At 43.4% G+C, this 21,975-nt stretch overlaps 1 protein-coding gene across 14 annotated transcripts in view; it reads left to right on the top strand.

Annotated features, from left to right (window-relative positions):
• ALK (ALK receptor tyrosine kinase) overlaps nt 1-21,975 on the top strand; it is a 332,192-nt gene that overhangs the window by 309,570 nt on the left and 647 nt on the right. For 12 of the 14 annotated variants that reach the window (XM_090134723.1, XM_090134727.1, XM_090134725.1 and 9 more), the window contains 13 exons: nt 1,139-1,237; nt 2,994-3,180; nt 4,694-4,784; nt 5,679-5,743; nt 6,359-6,488; nt 10,756-10,853; nt 12,225-12,317; nt 14,007-14,108; nt 14,995-15,129; nt 15,692-15,782; nt 17,035-19,104; nt 20,258-21,145; nt 21,567-21,642. In XM_090134723.1, coding sequence (XP_089990849.1) covers nt 1,139-1,237; nt 2,994-3,180; nt 4,694-4,784; nt 5,679-5,743; nt 6,359-6,488; nt 10,756-10,853; nt 12,225-12,317; nt 14,007-14,108; nt 14,995-15,129; nt 15,692-15,782; nt 17,035-17,739 — 1,796 coding nt within the window. In that variant the 3' untranslated portion in view covers nt 17,740-19,104; nt 20,258-21,145; nt 21,567-21,642. Of the gene's footprint in view, nt 1-1,138; nt 1,238-2,993; nt 3,181-4,693; nt 4,785-5,678; nt 5,744-6,358; nt 6,489-10,755; nt 10,854-12,224; nt 12,318-14,006; nt 14,109-14,994; nt 15,130-15,691; nt 15,783-17,034; nt 19,105-20,257; nt 21,146-21,563; nt 21,643-21,975 lie in introns of all 14 variants that reach the window. The other 2 variants (XM_090134719.1, XM_090134717.1) reach the window with 2 other exon arrangements.

Genomic DNA, 21,975 nt, shown 5'->3' with positions numbered 1-21,975 from the left:
TCTCTCTCTTAAAAATGGCTTCTGTTTTATGTTATCTATCTTCTTTTCTGCTGATACTGGCTGTACAGTTATTTTGCTAGAACACAGACACGTCAGTGCAGAGGTATGGTGCAAAGAGCAGCATCTCTGGTTTGCTTTGCAGTATATCAATGACATACTGGGAACTGAGCATTGTGAGCCAAATTTTATCCACAAGAGGTAAAGGTCAGCAGATCTGGTTGCAATAACGGTCACATCTTGCTTTGAAATCATGAAAGTTTTCTCAGAAAAGGAGTTTTTCTGCTAAATTTCCAGGTTATTTCTCATAAGAACCCCGAGGTAATGTACAAGTGAAGGAGTGCAATTCTTGTGGACTTGGACACAAGGTATATGTGCAGGATCTGTAAATAATTCTGCATGAGAGATCTCTGAGGAAAACAAAAGACAGTACCTATACTTGCCTTACTAAAGAAACCGAATGCTTAGAACTCCATTACAAGGTTTTATTTCATATTCTTGCCCAGCAGTATAGCAAGTGACTCCAGGCTTTTGGGATCCTGCTCTCAGCTTTGTCACTGACGTGGAAAAATTGTTCTGTATTTTTACCACGGGCACCTGTAAAGTGAGTAGAAGCACAGTTATTTTGCAGGGTGAAGTAAACCTTAATAGATGGTCATTGAGCGGCTTGTGATCCAAGCGAGGGTGCAGCTAGGGAATACTTTGTAGTGCATATGTTATCAGTTTTGTGTGCCTGGACTAGATGCATTTAGGAGATGATATATTGCAGTCCTTCTTCTGCTCTGATTTGGCATTGATAGCAGCACTCTAGACCAGGCTATTTAATGTTCTTTCCATCTCCCCAGCCTCCTACCCCCAGCTTTTATGATCCTGTTTTCATATACAGGGAGTGCACATGTTAATTCCTTGATAGCAAACCATCTGTTTTAATGGCTTGGTATTAATTGAGGAAAGTAAAACAATGAGATATTTGAGTTCATCGATCCTGAGATCGTCGATCATGTCAGACGTTGCTCCTATGCTATAGGAGCAGCAGATAAGTAAATGGAAGGAAGAGCAGAAAAATCTAGCTGCAAAAAAAAAAGTGTCTGCTGGAAGATCGTGTCAAATGTAATTCCTTTTCCTCTTGTCTCTCTTGCAGCTGAACCAACGGTTCATCTCCCTCTCTCCTTGGTTTTGTCAGTAGTGACCTCAGCATTGGTTGCTGCCTTAATTTTGGCTTTTTCAGGAATCATGATAGGTGAGTGTTTCTCTGCAAATGGTATTTTCATGTGATGGCTGGATCTGAGCCAAGAATAATCGGGCCCTGGGAGGCAAAAAGATGCAGTTTTTAGCTGCTGCCGTATTGAATGGTACCTTCCCACACACGCTCTTTAACTTGGGATTTCTGTAGTTATTTCTAACCACATTGACCAATTTGAGGAGTTTCAGTTACTGAGTGCATATTTAAAGAGATTTTATTATTTGTGCTGTAGTGTAAAGTTGCCAGAACAGAGCTGTCACTGTTTTTGTGAGAGCCGCTGGTGCTTAATATCTAAAAGCAAACTTCTTTATTTGTGTGCCTATATACAGATTTAGCCCCTTAATGTATGACATTTAAGCTTGAAGTTCTCAAAAAGTTCACATTATATATAAATTAGCCTGCTAATTTATAGAGCGTGGATGTTCTTGGCATCTTGACTTGAAATTTAAAAAGGTATTTTTCACCCTTTCATTTTCTTATTTTCAACACTGCTTTTCTTGCATTTGGTTGCAAGCAGAACAGATCTGAATCAGGGAAAATCAGCCAGTGATTCAAACCACAGCTCTGCCACCTTTCTTTGTGCACACTGTGTAGAATTGAGAGGAGGGGAGTGACATACCCAGAGTAGCAAATGGCAACTGGTAAATTAGATTTACACAGCTGTTTCAGTTTTAAGAGTTTTGGAAATTATCAGTTGCACACACATGGTCCTAGATATGTGCTTCCTGGCCTGACAGTGCCCCTTTAAAAATTACTAATTATATCTCAGAGTGTGGAAGAATAATCCGCTCTCTGTCCAACCAGACTATCATTTTCATCTCAGCAAAGAGCAGCAATTTTAAAAAGATCAAAGCAAAAGCAATGAGGAGGAAAATGGAGGACAGGGAGGGCTTGTGGATAGGTCGTTACGTCCATCTGCCTTTGCCAGTGAGTGTTTATGCCTTAAATTCTTCCTCTGAGGAACATCTGTTGGAGTGGATGCAGTAGTTGTTACAGTCACAGTGTTTGGGGCCAGTCCAGCTCCCATAGAAATCAAGGTAAAGGTAATGCTGATTTAATCTGTACAAGATGGGCATCTTGCTTTGAAAAAAGTACATGCAATCTCAATTACTATTCCAAGGAATATCCACAGGATGTCTTTTTTCAAAGTGCGATTTCCAGTGAGATTTCAAAGGTACCAGTGAAGTGGTTCAAGAGATATAAAACTACTATAAGCCGATTTCAAATTTAGTCCAACTCCGTTGTTAAAGACAGGAAGTTTTGCAAAATAGATTTATTTTATGTACAATGTTTTATTCTGAAGTAAAAGTTTAGTCTATCCATTTGGAACAATGTAATGCAGTAATTTATTTCAGACTCTTAGTCACTTTTCAATGATTTAGGAAAGTTGACTGTAGCCAGACTCCCTCAGGTTTGAATCTGGATTCATAATTGGAAAGTCCAGCTAAGCTAAACAGGGCAAAACAAAAACCTCAGGTTTGTGAAATCAGAGATTTCTGCAAGTGAAATTCATTTTGCATTTTCCAAGCAGTTAATGAGCAAGCCGGATTCTTCATAAGGTACGTAAGTCAAAGGTTCCTGGATAACCTTTCTATCTGTAATTACTGATGTGCAGAAATACGACAGTATCTCTGTCTGTTTTGATTCACTGGAATTTGACCACGCATCTAATTCCAGTGAGAGATACTGCACAGCTGCCCTCGTCTCCCAAAGGCAATCTGCATCGCTGGTTTACCATGTTCTCTATATTTAGTGTATCGTCGGAAGCACCAGGAGCTACAAGCCATGCAGATGGAGTTACAGAGCCCAGAATATAAGCTGAGCAAGCTGCGTACCTCCACTATTATGACAGACTACAATCCCAACTACTGCTTTGCAGGAAAGACCACATCCATTAGTGACCTCAAAGAGGTGCCTCGCAAAAACATCTCCCTCATCCGGTAAATTCATCTTTGCCTTCTCTGTGATCCACATTAATGTGGCATCACTCCGCTACCATGTAGCTTTATACAAAAATCCCAAGATGAATTAGAAGAACTTGGAAGACATAGATGCTGATAACGCTGTGCATGCAGTCTGCAGTGCCCTGTAGCTTTATTGCATTGTTACCACATTTCCTCCTTGCCTATGTATCTTGCTGGACTGCATCTGGAAGTGTATCCAGATGCTGTTGCTGCTGCTGCCTTTGTCACTTGGGCTCTGAAAGGTATCTGAAGTGTGGCAAGCTGCAGAGAGCAGAGGATGCAGCTGGGAATTGATAGGGGCAGGGATGTTGGGCTTTCAGACAGGAAAGTGAATTATGAGCAGTAGACTTGTAATCTGTAAAAAGTTGGTCAAGCATAGCAGAGCCGATACCTACAAAATGTTATTAAAGAAGTGGTTGTGTTACAGACAGTCCTCACTGTGGTTTCACTGCTGAGACTGCTCTCAACAGGGCACATTGCCCACACAAAAACAGAGAACAGACACTCGGTGCAGCTCTGAGGTCAGAGCTGGCACTGCTAGGAAAGTGATTGTTGTGGAAGTGAGCACCTCTTAACCCAGACTGAGGTGCAGGAATGTCTCTGGGAGGCTCAAGCTTATGCTGCCCAACGTACAACTCATGCAGTGTTAAGAAGGTCCCGGGATCTGGGATGTAGTCTCATTCTCTAATAAGACAGTTCACTGTGTTGTTAGGAGATGTCACCCATGTGGTATCGTTGTAGCACCAGTTGGCTTAATACTCAGTGAGCAAAGACTGAATAGGCAGGTGTGCAAAATCTGTATCACAAGGACATAGGACAGGATGTGGCGTGTGATTATTTTAATTTTTCTTTCCTGTATCCTCCTTATTTGACATAAAACCATAACCTTCATGATCAGTGCTTGTAACAATTCTCAGCATGAATTCCTAGAGCCAAATGCTTTACAAAACGCTGTTATCACCATTTCCTTGCTGAGGTATTTACCTAGAGTCACAGAACAAACCAGGAAAATATCATTAGATTGAAATCTAGGTCCTCTGAGAACCACTGTGCTTCCTAGTTTCTTGTTCAATATCTTCTCCACTGGCAGTGCATAAACATGGGAACTATAAATTAGGGTATGGAAACACCAAGGCTTAGAGACATCTTTTTTGACCTGCTTTGGAGAACCCACCACTAGAGCACTGGCACCAAAGCAGTAGAAAATGCTGTCCATTACACTTTGCAGTACCAGCAGTTTGATTTTGCTGGAGCAGTTCACTTCTGAGGATTGCTTTCTCTACCAATCACATACATTTTAGGTCCAGGATCAATTATACAAAGGTTCAGTCTGCTGCACAGTGTGAGGTGCGTTGTTATCAGTGCCAACATCCAGATCTCCCTGTTTCACTGCCATGAAAATTGTGAGCCCGTTTTACGAGCTGTGACCACAGTGTTATAATGTATGTTCTCTGTAGTAAAACCTTCTTGTCTTCTCTGGTCTGTCCAGGGGTTTGGGCCACGGAGCCTTTGGTGAGGTATATGAAGGTCAGGTGGCAGGGATCCCCAGCGACCCCACTCCCTTGCAGGTGGCTGTGAAAGTAAGTGACAGCGTATGAGTTATCATGATGGTTTCATGCACTTTTCACCCAAAAGTCCCAATGCATTATAACAATAGAGATGAATTAAGCATTACCGTAGGATGTGTGTAGAAAGGTTGCTGATCTATTGCAGCGCTTCCATTCATCACAGTGGTGGTAGAGCTTGTCACACATGGGCTTGTAAGACTTAAAAGAAGTTGTTTATATGTAGTAAATAGACAAACATTTCCCGTACAGCTGCAGTAGACAGCAAGAATGAGAAATAAGTCTGCCCTCTGTCCATCCTGTGCATGCTACTCCTGGTGTGGTAACCTGTTCAAAGCCTTTGAGTCAGAGGGACAGAAGTCTTCGTGTAGCTTAGAACAGCTGACACATGCATTAAAAAGCCTGTAGGCAGGAGGTGGATTTCCATGGTTCTCACCACTCCGTTACGGGATGAATATGCACTGAGTGCATAGGCAAATCTTAAGGGAGTCTGGTAGGGTTCTTCAGGCCTTCAGCAGCTTGGCTACCTTGTTTTCGCCTAGCGGTTACATAGTTTTGATGGGAGGTAGTGGTACTGCACTGTCTGTGAGCTCAGGATCTAAGGTCTCATTCCTCCTTCTGTACACAGTGGAGTCTTTTATATTAGCACTGTTCCCTGTGTGCTCTGGGATGCTTCCTTTACTAGAAGGAGGACGATAGTGGCTTTTATGTGTCCTGATCTGTACCTCTCACCAAGCTTCACAGTATATTTTTATAATGGTCTGGCTATTATTAGAACAAGGGCTCTTTCAAGACAAACAAAGATGGCTGCAGACAACGTTAGTGCTTTTCATGGTGTCAGATGTTGGACACCTGTCAGTTTAAACATCTTCTCCTTGTCAACCTGTCAACCTGTTCTTTCTTTTCCAGACATTGCCTGAAGTGTGTTCAGAGCAAGATGAGCTGGACTTCCTCATGGAAGCTCTCATTATTAGGTGTGTATGGATAAGATGAACAAGGACTTGTGTAGAACAGCACTGTAAGCAAAAATGTTCCAAATAAACAGATGTCATTAACCCAATGCCGTTGTCACATCACCTGTCAGAGACTGAGTCCTGGAATCCAAGGAAGTAATTCCCTATCATATTAAGGCCTGGAGAAATAAAGAAGTACTAGAGACTTGGCCTTGAGGAATATGCCTCTATGTAAGCTGATCCCTGTGTCAGCATGTTATTTGAAACAACTCTGCTCTAGCCCAACTTGTGCCCTGGGACACAAGAATGTAGGAGCAGGCTCTTAACAGACATCCTGTGCTTCACGTGACCCACAAGTCTTGCTGTTGCACAAAGAGGACGCAGAATATAAGGAAACTGAAAAGCAGCTAAAAGCCATTCCATCCCAACCTCCACCCTCTGTTTCTGCACTGTGCAGAGTGTAAGGGGAGTATTTTGGCTTAATCCAGTTCCCCTGACTTTAAGATTTGTTACTTATTCTGAACAGAAAAAAAAAAAAGTCAGACATTCCCCACAGCAAAATATTTTGATTCTTTCCTATTATCGTGCTTTGTTGGATCAAAGCTAATCCATTATTGAGCCTCCCTCTCTCCACAGCAAGTTCAATCACCAGAATATTGTGCGTTGTATCGGAGTGAGCTTGCAGGCGCTGCCCCGTTTCATCTTGCTAGAGCTCATGGCTGGAGGTGACCTGAAATCGTTCCTGAGGGAGACGCGGCCCAGACCGGTAAGAAAATAGAAAATCGAGTTGTATTTAGTAAGCTGCTGCCACAAGGCAAATGTGTAACCATGGAAGGGCTGATCCATGCAGCTACCATTTTCCAGCACTTTAGAGTCAGAGCTTTCCGTTGCCAGAAAGCCACTCTTGAGGTCAGGACACAAATGTATATGCAATAAATGTTGCTGGGGTTATGCAGAGGAGCTATCGCTGGACTTTGCTATATAACACTGCAGATCCTATCTAATGAAACAAAAATATGTTGAACAAGTAATGATAAAGCTGATGTTCAGACTGTCAGTCAAGTGCATTTCTGGGGATCTCTGTCGGAAGTTTTGCATAGGCAAGTAGCTATCTAGCCTGGAGCTGTTGAATTAATAGCTAGTCCAGAGTTTTAAAGATTTTCCCTGAAATCAGCATCAATGTGAAAAGGGAGGCTGTTAGAAACGCATGAGAAATGTGTTATGACTTCTAGAGAAGAATCAGTATTTCAGAAGAATAAAGTTTGCTCAGAGCAACTGGATTAGAAAGGCACCCACTTGAAGTTTAGTGCCAGGGCCCAGCTTCATTCTTTGTCTCTACATTTATTTGACAGAGGAAAAAATGCTTGACTTTATCAGCACAAAAAGGACATGCGCTGGCTCTGACAGATTTAAGTAAGAGTCTTCCTTGACACATCTGGAAAGAGATCAACTTGATTTTTTCCTCGCAGTCTAGATTTCAGGCATATAAAATGGTACGTGTTGCCCAAAACCACTGTGATCTTGGAAAGGGTGCAGTAAAATGACTTCTGCCTGGGTAAGAAAGTTAAACACACAGAAATTCAAGGTGCTAGAAGTCTGAGTCTGAGCAAGCAGTCTTTATGAAGAGAGGCTGGATTTCTGTAGCACTTAGAGGTTCTCTTGTCAGCTTTGCAGATGGACTTGGTGGCAGGTGAATGGGGAAATTCATGTATTGCAATGTGGACTCTGCTTTCAGCTGGTGCATTTTGAAATGGCATGGGCCAAGGTGTGCTGCCTGGTAGGTGTGTTTTTCAAAACTGCCAGGACAGAGTGTGCTGTATGTATAAAGTGGCAGGTGGAACAGAGAGATGTAGGGCAAGGGCGTCCATCACTTTGTAGTGGAATCCTCTTTTTTGCTCTTAAGAGAAGCCAACTCAGCAATGATCAGGATCTTGTGAGGAAGCACCAAGACCATTAGTCTTGAGCAGTAGGAATTTTGACCTACTTGCAGTAAAATGAACCTACAGGTTCATTATAGGATGTAGTCATGGGAGCCTTTGCATCTGAGGGGTTTCTTTCTGTCCACACCTTCTCCAGCCATGAGTTCCTCCTTGCCTGTCTGGGCTTTCATTTCTGTCAGTGGTAGCTCTGTGCTATACCTGTGACAGCTAATGTCAGAAGAGGTGGAGGACTCTAGGCAGCAGCATACATTACGTCCTTGCTATTTCTCTTTCTCCTGTCTCTCCTTCCTTTCCTCTTCTCTCCTTGTCTTTCTCGATCTCTTTGAGGTTATCTGAGATTGACCTGGGGTGAATGACAGGGTAATTCACTGTCTAGCTGCCCAGGCAGCTCCTTAGCAACTCTGTGTGCTGAGAAATCACCTGCAGTACACATGCTTCTCTGCTGACTCAAGAACAGGCAGGCTAGGAGACTCGCTGATGAGAGATGGGGCTGTGTGCAGGGTGGTGTTCTCTATGATGTATGGTATCCAGCTGTGGAGGTGTGTTTACCTTCTGCATGTACTTGAAGTGTGACAGTAGCCATGTACATGCACCACATGTATCACGTTTGAGTGTGGCTCTGTACGGCTGGTTGTATCTGTGATCTAATCTGAATGAGCCCTGAGCTCCTTTGTTCTTCCTTTTGCTGTTTCAGGACAGAGAGAGAGTAGGCACAGGAAACTGGGATTCTAGTTTTCTGGAAAAGGAGGAAGGGAAGGGAGGGAAAGGGAGAACAGTGCAGTCAACAGGTTTCGATGAGCTATGCTTCTAAGAGGAATTAACTGAACACACAAGACCCAGCTGACTGATTCAGTAGCAAAGGTGCAGTGCTTACTGAGCTTTAGCTTTGCATTACTCTTATCACTTCTCCTTACTTTAGTCAGTTTTGTATTTTCCAGCTGCTTTACTTTCTTTTACCTTTACTTTCCCTGTGCATTCTGCAACCTGTTGCACAGAGCAGTGATTACACTGAACAATACACAGAGTTTCATTCCCCTTTAGCAAGCTCCAGCCTCACCCAGGGAGGTGTCACATTAGTGCTTCTAGCAGCCTGCTGCTCGGAGCAGCGGTGCTTGGCAGCTGGCATTGTTCATTCATCTGGGGAGCAAAAGCTGTGAACAGCTGTGAAGTGAATTCTCTAGAGTCTCAAGGCTCCTTCCCCTGCAAAATGAATCCAAACCATCCATTTCTCAAACAAATTGCATGGCTAAAGTGTCCTTGGCTGGGCAGTCACATCTGTTTTAGGATTGTATTTAGCCAAATAAAAGGTGGAAGAAATTCATCCAAGGAGAAGGAGGGGGATAAAAAAAAAAAGGAGGGGGGAGGAGAGGAGGAGAAAAGCTATGTTGTTCAATTTAGCTTGTTGTGGCTTCATTGTACTGACTTGCACTATAGCTCAGATCTGGAGTCAATTGCACAGTAAAGAATGGGGCTTTTTACTCAGTTCTCAGAACAAGATTTTGAACCTTGCTCAAAAGTGAAGAGAATGGGTAGGCTGAAGTATTCAATTCCCATTGATTGTGCCCTGAAATGTGGGGAAAAGGGGCAGCTGCATCCTGTTACTGTAGCTGTCTTGTTGTCTCATAGCTGGTGAGTCACTTTAACTTGAAGAGATGAAAAAGAATTCCCCCTGCCCACAAATGTTGTTGGGGGCAGGAGGAAAGGTTTTAATGCCTTTAGGAAATGGTTACTCTGCAAAACAAAAGGTTCAGAGGGGGACTCAGTCAAGGCTTTTAAAAAATGAATTAAATATATATGCAACGTAGTGAATAAACAAAATACAGGTAGGTGATAGGTAGTCACAAATTATTTTGTTTTATAACACCACATTAAAAAAATAGGCTTTGTTCACACAGAAAGTGTATTTCCATCATTGCATTAGTCAAGTATGGAGCCTAGGGCTTTCCTAACCCCTTAAGAAGACATGAGGGCTTGTTTAGGTTTAGACAATGTCCAATATTTACTGGCAGCAAAGCATAGACTTATTTTCAGTCCCACTCAGTGGTGCTTTAGAGCCAGTGATAAGGCTGACAGAGCATCACATCAGTCTGGGCAGTGTTTCATTACAACAGACAGGTTGCCACAGGCAGCAGTTCCCATCACTGGAGACTGTGCTGGTTGGTATGCCATGAGAGAAAAACCCATGCACAGGTGTGCTTTCTGGGCACTGGGTAGGTGTCAGCAGGGAGAACTGGAGAGTGGGACAGGATTGCTTAGTCAAATAGCTAAGGCCACAGATAAACACTTACCCAGCAAATGGCTGCTGTGGAATAAGCAGTCACTGCCACCTAGTTGTTTGTCATCAGCCCTGTCATCAGCAGAAGTAATTTCATCCTCCCCTGCAGGACTAGTGCAGGATCACTAATTCACACCTCATTTTGGTTTCAGAGGCCCACAAGCAGGAGCTGTTGCTCAGCCTGCCCTTTTCACAAAGGCATTTGGCTTCTGCTGGCTAAGGCTGTAGACTTCATCAGAGGGGCTGAAGAAAGGAGTTGGCAGCTCTCATCCTTCTGTAGCCACTGGCTAAGCAAACCTGTGTCAGTGCTCTGAGGGGCAAAATAAAACCTACACAGATGTGGAGGAGGAAAAGAGCAAAAGTGACTCATGCCATTACACAAAATGTCATTCTCATTGTTCAAGGTGACTGCAGAGAAGAGCAAGAAATAATATAAAGTAATTGATGGAGCATCAGGACTCCAGGCTACGTATCTCCTCAAATAAAAATATACTAAAAATTCAGAAATGTCTCCCACGAGAACTGGGGGAAATCCATTTGTGTCATGCAAAACAGTGGGAGATTCTTACAGAGGATTCCTGGATGGGGCTGGAAAGTCAGATCCAGCAGTTCTGATTCTGTCTCTAGGATTTGTATGACATCCTCCCTGCACATCCTTTCCATAGTTCATGGATATGAACTCTCTCTTGTGTGATTTTTCTTTTTAATCCTTCTGTATATTAACGTGTGAGCTACATCACTGGATGGATAGTTCTATCAGTCACGAATCATGCTGTGTTCTTGCTTTTAACTCACATTCTCCTTTTGTCTTTTGGTAGAATCAGCTTTCCTCCCTCTCCATGCTGGACTTGCTCCACGTGGCTCATGACATTGCTTGTGGTTGTCAGTACCTGGAGGAGAATCATTTCATTCACAGGTAGGTGAATGCATCTGTGTTATCATGGGCATGACTTGCATACAGGCCAGAATGACTCATAATGCCCTCGTTTGATACATTTATGTCCTGCTGCACTCTAGTGGCTGGATAGCTTTAAACAAGGTAGATAAAACCAGAATAACAGAAGCAATTGACAGAAATGCTGCTGTTGATCAAATTGCAGAGTGGCTTTATCAAAGATCCTGAGCTCTTTCTTTAATGCTTTTACAGCCAGTTTGTGTTTCCTTTTGCTGTGTAACCAGTCGTGTGACAGATGTCTTCAAAGCTCCTCCCCATTGAGAACTGCGCTTAGTGTCATCCTGCTCACTCTGAAACTCTTCCCCCTCTCAAAGTACAAGTACAGCCAGAAGTGCAGCACCTCATGACTATTGCTACCTGCTTCTGCAGAACAGGGTTTTTGAGAAGCATCCAAAATTCTGCCTATAGCATTGAGTAGAGCCTGGAGAATATGGAGGGGGGGGGGGCAATGGGAAGGCAGACAACACAGGGCAGAAGGTGTTACAGCTTCCTTAGCATTTTCTATTAATTTTTTACAACCTTAACTTTAGAAAATTGTAAATGAATGTCATAGCATTTAACATGGTCTGGAGTGACCACGTTTGTATTCCTTCCAACTGTAACAACAGCAAGTAACAAGGGAAGCAGAAATGCCAGCAGTTGTTCTTTGGCTCCCACTAATCCTGCACTGCAGTTGTTCATGATGAATGTGCATGCCCACTGCCTACAATAGAAGAGCCCAGTGCTAGCATGTGGCTATGCAAGGAGCTGTGTGAAGCTGTTGTAGCCAGATTGCAGTTCACTTTTCTGAGTTACTCACAAGGGGTTCAACTATATTATTCTGGTCTCAGGGTATATTTCAGCTCAGCAGAGATGGAGCTTTACCTGCATCCACAGATTCAGGCTCTTTTGCATGTTGTTGTTCTTCCTGTCTCTGACAGTTCAATACCTCTTGAACAATATTTGAACAAGCATGCTAGCAACAGATCAATGGGTCGTTCCCCAGACAGCTTGATGCTAGCGCTGATACATTGCTGAAATCAGCCCCATTGCTTGCAACTCCCTAGAAAAATTAATAGCTCCTGGGTGACAAGAGGCTTGCTGGAGGCCATCCTGTCTAAGAGATGTTAAATGAAGCCTTAGGAGGAATTTTTTAAGAGCAGAACTTGTCCTGCTATTGGAATAGATTGAAATGTGGGACATCACTAGTTACCCGTGAACACTGACTTTCTGGGTGTTGGGAGTTCTCTGCACTTCAGGAAAATAGGTACTATTTTTTGTTTTCTTTTTGCTTTGCAAAACCGTGAAATGATTGATTCTTCTCTCTCTTGCTTTTCTTGCCTTTCTTTGTAGGGATATTGCTGCTAGGAACTGCCTCCTTACCTGTCGAGGGCCTGGAAGAGTGGCTAAAATTGGAGACTTTGGCATGGCCCGGGATATATACAGGTAACAGATCTAAAGATCTAAAGCCACATTATCCACAAGCAGAAACTCACAAAAATGAGAAAGAAGTGTCTCTGAAGGACAGCAAGCTCATGTGCTGCTCTGTGTAACTCTAGCAAGGCAAAAGTGGAGACATCCAACCCCAATGAATCCCGCTAATGTTTTTGTTGGCTTTTGCCTTTCCCTATGCTTTAGGTGTGCTTTGGAGACTTTTACCACTCCCTGAGAGCTTGTTTCTAAGTAATGAAATCTGATGGCCACAGAAGGCATTTTTCCTCCCTCTTGTACTCTATCCACAATTTCTTGCCTTTCTGCTGTCCGCACTGTATGGCACTGATGTGCCCTTCTGTTTTGTGGCCCCAAACGTTTCTGAGTTTAATCTTTCTGCTTGATACTACCCCTGCTTCTTTGGCTTAGTACATCAGTACATCTCCTCAATTTACTGAAGGTAAAGGAAGAGGGGTGCAGAGGAAAATGCAATCACCAAAACTGGAATTCAGTCAGGACACAGAGTTAACTACTCTGTTCTTGCAAGAAAGTGTCAGGAAGCCTTTAATGACCACAAGCAGTCAAGGCAGCAGTTTGAGATCTTATCTTCTAAACAGCACCCCTAGAAGCACAGCACCATGTCCTGCTGTGCTGAGGAATTGATTTGCCTCTGACTCAAAGGAAGGAAAGCCTTGTAGTCAGTCATCCGCACTGTTATTCCAGAGCCTCAGCTTCTTTTTTTCCTGGTTGGGGATTCTTCCATGCAATTACTAAGCCAGGCCTGGCTCTGCTTAACTTGAGGCCTGCCAGTATCACAGCCTGAGGTGATGTGAACAGTGTTACTTTCAAAAAAACAAGCATATCAGAACTGCTTTTTTTTTTCCCCATCTCCCTTTTCACAAAGAGCCCCTGCTCTGCCCCACTGTCAGATGGGACTCTGCTGGGACAAAGTAACATCTGTCACACTCACACCATCAGTTGAACCGACTGCCAAGACGCATGCTTTGTTGCTGAGTTTTCAGAGGTGTCTTTGAAGTTTGCACGTTTCGGTGTCTAGCAGTATGCTTTGTGTGCTCAGGCTGTTTGGTTATGAACATTAATATTGGCTTGCATGAGAAACATACTGTAGCTGCCAGCATAGGATTTGGGGATTCTAGGTTTTATTTTAAACAACAATTATTTTTTATAATTGTTATACTTCCTGTCTCTGGAGCACAGGAGGTGACTTTTCTATCTGCTGCCCCAGCTATAAATGCTGACCATCCTCCTTGCTGCTCCTAGGTCCTACTAAGGGTTTTGGATCCCTCTTGCAGTGCTTTAGACTGGGTACGTTTGGGAGAGGCTTTGTTTATGGTAGCTGGGGATGCTTGAGGCCACCACCTGTGAGATGATGTGCAACTCTTGCTGGGGCTGAAAAGCGCAGGAGGAAGGATACTCAAGTCACTTAAGTATGCACACACATAAGAATAACTCAGTTTCATTGGATCAGGCCCAAGGTGAGGGAGATTGCAGAGCAGTCCTTACATGGCCCATTGGCATCATTTTTGTGAGAAGAAACAGGTCTCTTCAGCATTTTCTCTAGCATGGTCTTTTCCCTGAATTAATCCCTCCTTCAGATGATAATTTTAATATTCCTCATTGTAAAAATTCTGAGTTTAGGAATTTTTTGAATTCCTGGCTGACTGTTTTGCTTGTTCTCTGCAGAGCCAGCTACTATCGGAAGGGAGGGTGTGCAATGCTGCCTGTCAAATGGATGCCTCCCGAGGCTTTCATGGAAGGGATATTTACATCAAAAACAGACACGTGGTGAGCTTCCCTTACTGCTCCATCTGTGTGTATGTGCATGTGTCTGTCTGTTGTAATCCATTGGGTAAAGTGTGAATGTTTTGTAAAAAAAAAAAGGTGTTCTTGTTCATTTCCCCCTTAGACAAGCAAGGTCCTTCAGAGGCAGAAATCCTGTAGGACACGAGGGAACAGGCAGTCAGCAAAGGCAGGTGCTGCTGGGGCAGCAAGCAGGCAGGGAAGGTAGATTGAGGCAGTTGGATGTACTGATTTTTTGCTACAGGGAGGAATGCATTAGCTCCAAACTAATGAAAGCAGTAACATGCAATAAGAGACTGCAGACAGGATCCATCCTGCCAGCTAGAGAAAAGGGTGTAACGTTCAGCAGCTTTCACATTCCTCCTGTCCCAGAGTGGCACCATGAGCTCTTGAATTTCCAGCAGCCAGAGGAGGAGAGAAATTGAGTGAACTTGTGAACTGAAAGCAGAGGGCTCGTCCAGAAGAATCAAGTCCCTGGTGCAGTTACTTCTTCTGCTTATAATGCATCTTGGCCTCACCTCACCTGCTGTAGTGTTGAGATGAAGCCAGGGGTGAAGGAGGAAGGTTGCTGGGGCTGCGGGGGAGGTGGGAGCCCAGGCTGTGCCTGGAGGGGAGGGGGCTGCTGTTCAGGGCACAGCTCCTCAGCAAGCCCACACAGAGAGGAGGATGAAGGCACCCTCTCTGACAGAGCTGAGCTGCTGCCTGAGTTTCCATTGCTGCTTATAGCTCTTCTGTAATTTCACTTAAGGTGGTGATTTCCAAGCAGCCAGACAGATGAATGCTCTGGAGGGGGTTCCTGTCACAAATGTTGCCCCTCAGTGATGATGGTTGTCGTTCCTGTATCCTTCACTTGGATCTCTTCTCTATTCAGGTCCTTTGGCGTATTGCTGTGGGAGATATTCTCATTGGGATACATGCCTTACCCTAGCAAAAGTAACCAGGAGGTTCTGGAATTTGTAACCAACGGAGGAAGGATGGATCCACCTAAAAACTGCCCTGGCCCTGTGTATGAGATTCTAACTTTGATGTATTCATGCAAACAGGTTTCTGTTTTGAATGCTGTTCTCTACTTAAAAGCTAATGACTTCTTAGATTGATCGTGGTTGATCTGCCTCACTGAACTTGAGTGCCAGTGACTTCTCTAGCAGTTATTTTTTCGGTCGTCTTTGTGGAAGAATTTAGGCATCTGAAAAAGTACAGGCCACTGCTTGTTTGGTCAAAGCTGGTGCACTATTTCTGTCTTAGAATAGCTGTGAAACTGCAAGTGTATAAGCTTGGTCACAGGTAGAAAAAATGGGTTCTATTATCTGTTCCCTTACCCTGCCTTTAATGAATTCCCCAAGGGATTTCAGGTGGATGAATTATTTTTCTAATGGGTGCAGATTTCACTCTACCGGCAGCCACATTTCTGTAGTTACCAGTATATCAGTTGTCTCACCCTGATATCAGATCCCCTCTATTTCTTAGAAGAGTGGCAATGTGTGCTTATGGTTTCTAGGGTGCAGTGGCTTGCTGTTACGTACTAACACAATCTACCGTTTATGAGATTTCTTGTTCTGCTCTTTCAGATACCGCATTATGACCCAGTGCTGGCAGCACCAGCCAGAAGACAGGCCAAACTTTGCCATAATCTTGGAGAGGATCGAGTACTGCACTCAGGTATCTGTGTTCATTCATCTTCCTTAAGGTGGGTGAGGATGTTTCTAGCTGACGAGCAGTTTGGCAAGACAGAGTGTGAGATGTGGAGGTGGCACTGCATTTCTCCAGTCAGCAGTCCAGAGGGACTGATGCCATAGGCTTGCACGGCTCTAGAAATAGCAGACCAAATAGCTCTGCTTACACTTATGAAGGCACAGATGACTAACAAGTGAAAAAGACAGGCCAGCACCTACATATACTTCACATGCTTCATGTCAGCTGCTTCGTCCTAATGTTTACTCTCAAGACATGGTCAACACTGAGCAGAAATGGACCTGGCTTGGAGCACCTTTTCCAAGTGGGCAGCTGTGGGCAATTTTTTGACTCTTACTGCATTGGAGAAGGCAGATAGAGGCTGCCATTATGAGTGGGATTCCATGGCTAGGCAGCAGAGAAAGGGTATGTCTGGTTTTCCATCCTGAAATGCGAGCTTTCCCAATTTTTGTTTTAACCACCATTTTTAGTTCATACGGAGTGCAGTAGTTTGGAAAATGTTTTGCTGCCTGCCTTGGTGTATGCAATTATTTGCCTCAGACAGCTTTCTTTCCCTCAATATTTGGGAGCCTTGATCAGTTTTTCATGAGAGTTTGGATCCTGGGATTGGAAGGCACTGTTTTCTGTTATCTGCAGATTGCCTTGGTGTCTGGTAGTAGCTATGAGTTGCCTAGATCACCACGTTTTCTCCTTTTAATTTTCAAAATTGCTTAAATTGTTCAAAACCTCTCTCTCTGTGGATTTGGGCTTTGAGGAGTCTGCTAGTATTGCCTTCTATATGCCTTCCCTGTTAAGTGGAGGCAATACTTTCATGACTAAAACTTTCTCAATATTATCTGAGAACGTTATAAACTTTGAGATGATACAGCTTGCAAAACAACATTCCCACAGGAAATTTGGCTGGACATAAAAAAAAAAAAAAAAAAAATATTGTTTTTGTGCTCTCTGCTCTTCTGTGTGAAGTTCTAGGGTTGCTTTTTTTTTTTTTTTTTTTTTTTTTTTTCTGAGAGTTCAATGAGTTTTATGGGTATCTCATTGCCTCTCATGGCTAACTGTATTTTGTCAGCATCCTTTACATGCGGGATATGGTCTCTAGCTGATGGGAAAGATGCTTTCTGATCACACCATGATCATGGTCAGATATCTCAGTTTTTTAGTTGAGTACAAGTGTGCATTATGGCAGCAGACTTGGAAGAATTCTCATTCTTCTCTCCTGCAGGACCCAGATGTCATCAACACTGCTTTGCCAGTAGAATATGGCCCATCTGTTGAAGAGGAAGAGAAGGTAGCGATACGCCCAGAAGATCCAGAAGGAATCCCTCCTCTCTTGGTTTCCTCGCACCAAGACAGAAAGGATGAGAAGCAAACCCTGCCATCTCCACCACCCCTGCCATCAGCCATAACTGCAGGAAAAGCTCTAGGGAAAGCAGGATCCTTGGAGCCATCAGTCCCTGGGAAGGTGCAGGCAGCCTCAGGTGGGGGACATATCAACATGGCCTACGCCCAGTCCAACCCCCCTTCTGAGCTGCACAAAGGCCGGGGCTCCAGAAACAAGCCTACCAACCTCTGGAATCCAACCTATGGTTCCTGGTTTGCTGAGAAGCAGGCCAGCAAAAACAAACCTCTGCTGGAGAAAGAGATGCCTGAGAGGAAGAACTTAGGACACGAAGGAAACTGTACTGTGGGGCCCAACATAGTGACTGGCAGGCTACCAGGCTCCTCCCTGCTATTAGAGCCATCTTCCCTAACAGCAAGCGTTAAAGAAGTGCCTCTCTTTAGGCTCCGTCACTTCCCCTGTGGGAATGTCAACTATGGATACCAACAGCAGGGCTTGCCTTTGGAAGCCTCCACGCCACCCTGTGCTAGCAGTTATGAGGACCCCACCCTTAGAAACAAGAACCACATATCCCAGCAGGGGCCTTGAGAGCCCTCTACCCTCTTGACTTTCCCCCCTGTAGTCCCAAGCCTTGAAGAAATATCCTGTTACCCAGCACACCACGAGCAAGTGATGTGACGGCATTACCTTCTATTTCTGCCAACTTGCTCTAGAAGTGCCACCTTCGAACCTGTAATTTCAAATAATCCAAGAGGCTTCAAATCACCAGAGCCCCAGTACAGTAAAATAAACGAGGAGGAGGGAGGGGAGGGTACAGGAAACAAATGTTAACTGCAAGGCCCAGCTTCCTGTTGCATTAACTCATCTGCATGGTTGTTGTCATGCCTTTCCTGTGAGCTTTTCTCAGTTCTGCGTTCTCTGCTTAAGCGTAAAGCCACGGCTCGCTGCCTTGGGTGTTTCACGTCTGGGATTTTCCACGCCAAACTTGTGGTTGCTGAGGAACACTTGGAGAGCACCTGCAACTGGCAGAGACCAGAGCAGGTTTGGGGAAAGCGTCCTTTGTCCAAACTGAAAAAGGAGATGACAACTTTGAATGGTGACGCAATGGTACGTTCCCAAGTTGTGTTCCAGCGCCAGTCTTGTCTTTGAAAGTCCTTGAATGCACAGCAGTTATGGTGTCACTGGCAGGGCAATAGGAAGACTGGTCAGATTATATCACTTGCAAGAGACAGCAGGAAGCACAGAGGATGGGTTCTGGCTTGGAGCAGGGGTGTTGTTTCTGTTTGTGTGTTTTTTGTTGTTTGTTTTCTCTCCTGTGCTTAAATACTAAAATGGAGTAAAACCCATCAAATTCCTTCTGTTCTACAAATGAATGTCCTTCATCACAAACTTGTGCGTGTCAAGTGCAACCAAAGTGAAGCTTTAAAGGACCATGGTTATGAGAGAAACTTTAACTAACTGTGCCCTGAAGATGGACTGCCACCTGCGTAGCTCAGAGGTTTAAAGTAACCTTCAACATACCCTGTACAAGCAAGAACGAGATAAAGGCAGAAGACGACATCGTGCCACAATCTAGATACCAGATACTGTCTGTAATTGAAGGGCCGAGAGAGAGCCCTTGTTTCTTTAACAAAATATGTGTATGATAGTGGTTTAAAAACAAGCACTGCATTGACTCATTTTGTACACCTTGTGCATGACAAATATTCCAGTAAGTGTACTGTCAAACCATAGACGTAGGCAATTATTCATGTGTAAAGATATGCATTAGTAACTTCAACTTACGGTTGTAAGGAGCTGTTTTAACTCAGTGCAGTCTGAAAAGGAGGTGCCTATCTCCATAGAAAGGAGTCTCCTGAAGCATCAGCAGAGGACAATGGAGGTGTTCTTCAGTCCAAGAAGTTTCATTTCAGTGAAGTGATTCAGAATCTGGCCCTGGCTCCAAACACCGAGGTAAGTCAGCTTCCTGTCTGCTTAAGGAAATGCTATTATTCACATATAAGAGCAGTCTTCATTTAAATGTTCTTGCTTTCTCATTTTTGAATGGCTTGAAGCTCCTCGTTGTTTTCTCTAGCTCATCTTTGCATAGGAGCACACAGAGTGCTTCACTCTCTTGTGTGTTGCCAAGGAGCAAGCCTGCTCTTTGTGTTGATGAGCATAATAAAAGAATACACAAGACCAAAGTTGCAAAGTAGGCAGCAGCTGTGCTCGTTTGGGCTTATTTTAATGTAAAAAGCTTTCCTTAATAATGCCTGATTTCCTCTGTCAAGAAAGTAATGATTCCCACCTGAGCAATACTGATTACTGTCCCACCTTCAATTAGCTGGGGCTGTGACAGGAGCCACCCAACAGTCCTGCCTCACTGCTGCACTTCTCCTGCAGTTGTGCCCTGGGTAAAGAATTACTTGCAGGAGTTTATGCAGAGCTGGGGAAAGGAATTAAGAGGTTTTTCTATGTGCTGTCCAGAACAACTCCAGAAACTTGGCTCAGTGCTTTGAGGTTAAATTAGCAGATGATTTTTTAGAGGTGTGATTAATATAGAGACTATGTGTGCGTCTAAAGAGCTGAGTAATTACTTGTCATAGTTGTCAGTGATGAGTTGATGTCTTTCTGTACAAGGTCTTTAATAGCATTTTCTTCAGCATTTCTGACACAAGTAGTAGTCAGTGTTGGTATCTGTGTTCCAGTTTCTACCAGTTTCATTCCAGCAAATTTCTTTTATGTGTACACCATTAAACATTTTGTCCAGTTAGGAACTGTGAACTTTTAATCTTTCAGGAGAGATGCACCTGTCCAGATCTGAAGCCCTAGAAGGGACTTAGGCCACTGTAAGCTTACTTGCCCAAAGAGCATGTAAATCCCAGATCCTTTATTAAGCCCTTCACACAAGGCTTAGAGTGTCAGAAGAGAAAAAGCTGAAGTTATTCCAAATCTCTTGCAAGTTTTTGTCTATCGCTTTTCTCTTTTTTTTTCTTTAAACATTGGTTTAATTTTTTTGAGCTAGATAATGCAAATTTTTAAAGTGGAACAACTTGCTTTCAGACTGTTTCTCTTCTTCATTGGCAATATCTACATTCCTATCTTACGTGTTTTTCCCGCTCTGCAGTGGAAAAGCAGGAAGCAATATGATCTCCAGGATGAATGGGAAAACGCTGCGTCACCACTCTCACGCTCTGAAAAGTACTTATTTCCCTGTGGATGTTATCGGTGTCCTATACACATTAGGTAGGTTTTCTGATCCAGTGCTGATCTGTAAGCTGCTGAAGGTCAAGCAGATTGATTGGGCTCTTTATCTGCCTTTGTTGTTGTATTTCCACCTTTGGTTTTGCTACTGACCCTTGTTTCTTCTTTGTGCCTGGAAATGAAGCAAGGCATTGAGGTGGTTCTGCTTCCAGAGGGGTGGAGGATGGAGTGGTGGTGGGAGAGGGTATGCAGAGGTATCTTAGGACCAGCTGACTGGCTCCCCTCTGGGCATGCTCACACCAGGTGAGAAGTCTGTGCTAGGCCATGAAGGATTCAACTGTGCATGTTTGCTCCTCTTACTGAGCCTGTCTGCTTGGTGACAAGAACCTTGATGTAGGTATAGCATAGAACTGTCTCTCTCAGCTGTAAAGACATCACAAAGCATCTGTCCAAAAGTTAAACCTGTCATGAGAACTGTCTGAACTGTCTGCATCTGGCTTCTTTTAGTAACAGAGCTTCATTAGAGGAATGTCTGTCTCACGTACAGTTTATGCAACACTGTTTATAAAGGAAGGGCCTGTGCACTTCAGGGATACTATGAAGAAGAATGCTAATATATGGTCATTGAGTATTTTGTATTGAATAGTGTCTTTGTATTGTAAACAAGTGTAGTGAACCAAAAGGCATGAAGACCAATAAAATGGCTGTAACTGACTCCCTGCGTGCTGGGTTCTGTAGCGACCGCACCACCCTCAGAGCACTGCTGCTGGCAATCCTCTATGACAGAGCTAGGAGACATCTGAACTTCCAGGTAGTATTCCATAGCTGTTGTTTCACACCGTACCTGCCTGTGTAATTTGTACATAGGAATAGAAGTAAAAGGGGATGTATGTGCTGTATAAATCTCAGGAAGCTTCTCTCTCCCGTACTATTCACCGGGCTTTCATTTTACTAAGACACCAAGAAACAGATGTTGAACAAAGTCATGTTCAGTACATCACTGAGTTTGGTACATCTTCAAATATAAAGCAATGATTTTTTTTTTCACATTCAAAATTTACAACTTTTATATTCAATTAAAAACACCCCATAAGCTAGAGTACAATATGCAGTATTTTAAATAGAGTCAAGAAAAAATAGCTACAGTAGTATTTAAAATAACATAATAGCAGCAGAATTCTGTCTAAAAATAGGATACTAACTTCATTTAAAGTGTCTCTTCTTTCAAGTAGGTAAAAGCAAGCAGATCATTTAAGTATAAGATGATCATCTGGAACACAGAACCACCCCAATAATAGTGAGATAAAGGTGAGCAATTAAAACACATTTCATGTTTAAAACATGGACAAGTACAAGCTGTTTTTAAAAGAGGCTGATTTGCAAGTGATGTCACATCAACTTATGTTACAATGCTGTATGTAAAATTATCATTAATTTATCCTAAGACTCTTAGAAGAAATTTATACTGGAAACCGTACCAAAGAAAACAAAAAGAAACAGAAATAATTGAAGTGTTAGTAGCTTGCTTGAAAACCTAGCCCATAAGTCATACTGCTGGCAGGGATGGCCATGCTGTATTTGTACAGACTGCTGGACAGTTATGTTGCGTAGCTCCTCTCAGGGTTTATGTGCATTTAAAAA

The sequence above is a fragment of the Phasianus colchicus genome, chromosome 2, assembly GCF_987193195.1.
Source record: "Phasianus colchicus chromosome 2, bPhaCol1.hap1.1, whole genome shotgun sequence".
In the NCBI taxonomy this organism is placed as follows: domain Eukaryota; kingdom Metazoa; phylum Chordata; class Aves; order Galliformes; family Phasianidae; genus Phasianus; species Phasianus colchicus.
Note: the sequence above shows the minus strand (reverse complement) of the source record. Positions and strands in the feature narration are given on the sequence as shown.